Source organism: Acanthaster planci, linkage group LG05 (genome assembly GCF_054643075.1).
Source record: "Acanthaster planci isolate LZ-2023a linkage group LG05, COTS_SCS, whole genome shotgun sequence".
In the NCBI taxonomy this organism is placed as follows: domain Eukaryota; kingdom Metazoa; phylum Echinodermata; class Asteroidea; order Valvatida; family Acanthasteridae; genus Acanthaster; species Acanthaster planci.
The window spans coordinates 20,931,019-20,937,022 of NC_141781.1; the positions used below are offsets into that span (position 1 = coordinate 20,931,019).

Consider the following 6,004-nt stretch of genomic DNA (forward strand, 5'->3'; position numbering starts at 1 on the left):
GATAGTAGGGTATAAGCCTAAGGCTATTTCATGTGTCTTGTTACTGAAAGAGAGATCTACCTTTTCCTGTGATTTCTCTGCGGATTTAATGGTTACAGGGTGCAGAGGACATCCTCGAATGATTTCAAAACCATTTCGAACAAAATCTGTGTTCAAAAAAACGGGATAGGGATAGAAAATCACCACGTTATGAGTTAAAAAAAAATGACAATTGTCTCGGAGGGATTTAATTAACTACACCAAGGTATATTTGTCCTCTAATTTCCTCGAGGGTTTCGCTAAGTTTAACATACTAGTGCAACTGGCTGGTTTTTCACTTCCACCTATTGAATTGCTGTCAATAATTTCAAGGTCTATTACATGTTCTCAAATTTGGCACGTCCCCGTGGATGTGTATGGTAAGTGTGGAACCGCACAATGCTTACCCATCTTTGATGCCTGTGCGAGGAATTGTACGCGTGTCTTGGCACGGTACAAGTTCTATCTTGCACTCGAGAATTCCGAATGTGATGAATATATCGCAGAGAATGTTTGGGATAACGCGGGAGCCGTGCCAGTAGTTTACGGAGGCAGGAAGGAAGCGTACCAACGACTTCTACCTCCAAAGTCCTTTACTCAGCGATTTTAACTCGACTGAAGCCCTGGCAGTGTATCTCCAACTCCTACATTCCGACACTTGTACAACGCCTACCACGCTTGGAGAAAATATGGAAATTTGCAAGCCACGCAATACCCGCCCTTGGACCCCCTGCTTTTCTGTAAAGTTGTACCCTTCACATTGGCTTCGCCCCCTCAGTTTAAAATGGAGAAGAGCAGTGGCTACTTCAAAAGTTGCTGTCACTCTTATAAACAGGAGTGATCTTATGGGCAGACTGATCAAAGGGACAGATTCAGTGAGCAAAGAAAATTAATTATTTCCTAATTCGCAAACCCAAATGGAAATTATTTCCTATTGCACCTACCGTCGCTGCTCCAACAATAAACATCATGAATACCGTCTAACCTCGTTAATAAGAGCACTGCTAATACAAGACTCTGCTTATAACGAGAAATGCTTTAGTGACCCTTAGTGCTGTACCGTGTCTCTACCAGGGTTGCCCCTTTAACTTCCCTTTATTACCTGCTGGTGACCGGTGAGTTTCTTTAAGACTTGTTCCCTCCTCTGAACAAACTAAGCTCATCCCGGTTGGGGCTGTGGTGAACACCGTCAAAGGCTTCTCCTGCGTGCCTTCCACTGCACGTCTTCTGCTCTCATCATGCGTTACGTCTAATCAGCATATGGAAAACGTACCCCTAGCCCCTAATGTGCTCCCTGGTTTATTCAATAGGAAAATACAAATGCATGGCTGTGAGGAGATTCACAACAGAAGGGTTATCAAGGCCACAGCTATTGAAGACTTCGGCAATACAATACTGGTACGGTCTAAGTAGGCCTAGTCGTCGTTTGGTACCACCCGGCTGCATTTCCAATCTAACTACGAGTGCAAGGAGAAGGGTGCCCTCCTGTAGCCCACGTACGCTTTACCCATTCAAAGTGTTGCCCATTGGAACAAACTTGGAGGAGAGAGCGCATGCGAAGAAATGGTTCGTACCCGTCTGAGACTGTATTATATCCCAGTGTTCTTGGCAACAGCATTAATTCCAACATGGCTGATCGTCAGCAACGCCTTAAGATATGTGCCGGCCATCTCTCCCCGAAGGGGATTTCTCGCACAGCGTGCCAGAAACGAGTCAGACAGGCAAGAAGATCGTGGAACCTCAGTTATTCAGCACGAAATCTCATACCAGCTGGGCAACAGTTTAGAATTTGGACATAATAGTCGCGGGAGTCTTAATGTGACGCCCAAGTGCAACACGACTGTCGCGATTCTGGTGCCGTCTTTGCTGCCCGGCCTTTTATGGAGGGAGTACAAACAATTCGTGGACCAGTTCAAACGTCACTCAACCCCATTTGGGAGGGGGAAGAAACTGAGAAGTCTTCACTTGGAATGTCCGAGGCAGCGATGCAATGTTCACGTCCTTGTCACAGTAGAAGCAAGATATCTCAATGCTTCTGATGCCATCATTGTTAACATGAATCCACAACATATGAAACGCAAACATCCGAAACTCCTCCCCCATCTAAGGTTCGTTATAACTTATAGAACAATTCACATCACGCCGTAATGAGTTCGGCGAGATCAAAAGAATTCATATTTTTTTTTTCATTCATCACACCTTGTGTAGCTTTATCTTTTGACATTTTGTTGAGATATATCTGCAACTAATAATTTGTGTTTTCTGTTTCTTTTATCTTTCCGTGGAAAGAGATTAAAAACAATACAATTCTCATATCCTGTCCTTCTCCAGACGAGCCTTGAATCCCAAGATTCATTGGGTTTTCTACGGCGTAGAGAGCCCCCAGAGGATGACATACTGGGACCGATCAATTAGCGAGATTGAGTATCATCACTCCATCACGTACCACTCTGAAGCAGACATTGAACTTCCTTACGGCAAATACTCTCCCAACCTTCTTGACCAAGTGACGTCATCTAAGCGGGACTGGTCGGCCAATAAGACTGGCCTGGTAGCCTGGATGGCAAGCAATTGTAAAAACACTCACTGGCCTCGCCTCGAGTTTGTGAACGAGTTGAAGAGGCACGTCCCCGTGGATGTGTATGGTAAGTGTGGAACGGCAAAATGCTTACCCATCTTTGATGCCTTTGCGAGGAATTGTACGCGTGTCTTGGCACAGTACAAGTTCTATCTTGCACTCGAAAATTCTGAGTGTGATGAATATATCACTGAGAAACTTTGGGATAACGCTCTCAACGCAGGCACAGTGCCAGTAGTTTACGGAGGCAGGAAAGAAGCGTACCAACGACTTCTACCTCCAAAGTCCTTTATTCACGTCGGCGATTTCAACTCAGCTAAAGCCCTGGCAGCGTATCTCCAACTCCTTCACTCCAATAACAGCATGTACAACGCCTACCATGCTTGGAGAAAATATGGTAATTTGCAAGCTACACAATACCCGCCCTTGGACCCCCAGCTTTTCTGTAAAGTTGTACCCTTCACATTGGCTCCGCCCCCTCAGTTTAAAGTGGCGAAGAACAGTGGCTACTTCAAGAGTTGCAGAAGGTTGCCTGGTGTCTTGGCCGAGAGAGGCTCCTTAAAATTGTTTGTTCCATGGAAGTAAGCCTGGCGAGTTTTAACGGATGCCCTTCATCTTAGCGAACTCTGTGGTATATCCTTATCAGTCAAAGACACTTCCATTCCAATTATTTAATTTAAAGTTAGGCCCATTATTTTTATCTTTTAACAAAATCTTTCCCCGTTTTTGTTCACACAGTTATCTTTCTTTCAATGTTAATGATCTTCTCCTCCAATTATTCCCATTTTAAACATTCATTCAGGCTTGTGGCGTTTCCAGCTTCAGGTTCCATTACGCTAGTGTTCTTGCCCTTCATTTTAGTCTTAGTACAGTAAAGAGGCTCGGAAACTTTTTCGCCCCCACCTTTTTAGTGGTGGTTCGAGAAATTATAAGGTTTACTAGGATTTGCATTGGCCAATTTGCTGCACTTTACAACACTTCCGGGCGTTGTTTTGAGTGACAATGGTATGTAAGCCCTCCGTTTATAAAAGTTGAAAAGAATTATGCCGCATAAATCAGTCGGAAAATTACAGTGAAAAATAGAGGTAAAAATAGGGTTTGTGCATATGGGGCCCAATCAAAAGACGCTGAAGTCACACGTGACCACACAGTTTCCTTGAAATGGGCCACCTTTGTAAGTCAGTCAGGTGCAGTCATGAACTAGAGATGGAGGCTCTTAATTCCCCGTAAAAAATAACCGTAGATTTTATTGCCTGTGGCATACAATTTATGTGGCGAAGCCAGAAATTCATTGGAATTTCATGTACTTTTCTTCATTTACAAAATAAAAGTTTGTTTTCAATTTAGATGCCCACTTCCCTTAATTGGTCTGTAAAGAGCCTTTAATATAGGTCCTTGGTCAAAGCAAATAAATTGGCCGAATAACACCCACGCCTCCCTCGTGCGCCCCCGCTTGAATTTTGTTTTGTCCCCTCGGAGTCACGCCAATGATGTCTGCTATGCTCTTCCTTTCTTTTTAACAGTAATGCATCAATGCATTTTTTCTTCACACGCACGTTTTGGCCTCAATCATCTTTACTGTGTGAAATGAAGTTTTCCAGTTTATTTAATGAAATGCAAGCATTTAAGTTCAAAATCTTTATTGGAAAAAAAAGTGATGCGGGAAGGTCCCACGTGATCCAGTAAAGGGTACAATTTTGTGATTATCCATTCTGTGATTTTCCACATAATTTGTAATCCTTTAATTTTCGCCCATTTATCCCTATTTATAAATGTGTATTGTACTCACTTTGACAGCTGCACTGCCGCCTCTGCTGGAGTTTCACTTACTGGAGGTCAGGCACAACAAACGCACTTAATTTTGTTTTATTTTTTTGCATGTATAGTTCGTAATGATAATAATTTATTGGGCACGTGTACTGATGTCTTTTATTGTCAAAATTCTTTCATTTTTCCCCCCAATTTTTATTCGTAAAAAAGAACAGATACAGAAATGGCCTTTTCAAACTATTCTCACAACCCAGGTTGAACTCAAGCTTCAGCGAACCCATGACTGCCCTGAGTTGTAAATTGGATTTTCGAACCCCGCGTTCAACCTGGCGTTGTGTCACACTAGTAAGTCTTTAGTCTCTAGTAAGTCAAACCGTTCTCATCAGGGAAAGTTAACGCTCTCAAGCAATTTTCAACCCGGGTTGAAAAGTCTCCACCCAGTTGGACATTTTCAAGTGTCAATCGTCGCCAGTTTTACCCTGCATCGATCCTGATCAAACCCGAGATTTGTCCAGTGTGAAAACGCCTACAAAAGAGGATGAATGGTCGCTGAGTAGATCGCAGCATAACTGTCCAGGCTGAAAATAATAGGATTATGAGATGTCTCAACCGTATAACTTTTTTATTAAAAAAAAAAAAAATTTGTACGTCCAGCATAGTACCGTACCTGACTGTCTTCAGAACATTGCAGACTTCACCAAGTTGAAAACTGAGCCTCATACTTGGACAAGAATCGTTACTGGTGTTTACTTTAAACGCCCCCCCCCGACAACTCGTGAATGGAACGCCCTTCCTCCAGACTTTAGAGCTTTAACAATATGATATCGAATCACTCAAAGAGACTAGATGGAATCAATTTGGAGGTGTTGGTCAAAATTTATCACTCGAAAACATACCCCACCGCCACACTGTCCCGTGCCTTATAACCACTACGTGGTGATATGTGCAGAGGCAGAAAAACATGAACAAGGCGACGTCTGAAACTGAGGCGTTTCGGAATTGTTGATGTACGCCCTTCAGTATCACCTATACAAGCACATGCACGACCAGTTAACCTTCACTTTGAGCGGTTTTCCACGAGCCTTTATGGACAAGTTCGATCAGGGACCACTAATTAACTAGTGGTTGATTCGTGACGTACTTAGCGCATGTGCAGTGAAATTGAAGTGCAAACGACTCCAGTCAACCGCTGTCAGGTCATCAGGCCGAAGGGGAGAAAAGGTGGCAGCGGCAAAATTGTCGCCCACTGCTTGGATATCCACTGTTGTCGAATTTTCAAGGGTTGTTAACAAAGATAAATTACATTCATCATTTCACCTTTTCAGTGAGTCAGTTAATGACATGATTGATTTAATACCTCTCGGGTGCAACTTTTAAGTGTCCAAAACGGGCTTCCAGTGCTACGGCTGTGCGCCTCGTCTTCGCGTATTTTCAATTGAGTGAAGACCTACACCTAGCTCTACAGACAACAGATTTGGATACAGGCTACGCCCCATGCAGACGAGGGCTTTCCTGGCCTCCAAGGATATTCGGGGGGGGGTCGAGACTGACCGAAGTCTGGGGCTACGTACAACCAATTTCGGCCTGAAATTCCTCAAATCACTTCGCTTGACAGGTGCCAAAATGACTGTCTGTCAT

At 43.6% G+C, this 6,004-nt stretch overlaps 1 protein-coding gene across 1 annotated transcript; it reads left to right on the plus strand.

Annotated features, from left to right (window-relative positions):
* Window positions 1–1,257: 1,257 nt before the first annotated feature.
* LOC110984140 (4-galactosyl-N-acetylglucosaminide 3-alpha-L-fucosyltransferase FUT6-like) lies at window positions 1,258–4,151 on the plus strand. The gene is made up of 2 exons (XM_022243974.2): window positions 1,258–2,126; window positions 2,350–4,151. Exons 1-2 carry the CDS (start codon window positions 1,582–1,584, stop codon window positions 3,179–3,181), a joined length of 1,377 nt encoding a protein of 458 aa, XP_022099666.2. The 5' UTR covers window positions 1,258–1,581; the 3' UTR covers window positions 3,182–4,151.
* The last annotated feature ends 1,853 nt before the right edge of the window (window positions 4,152–6,004 follow it).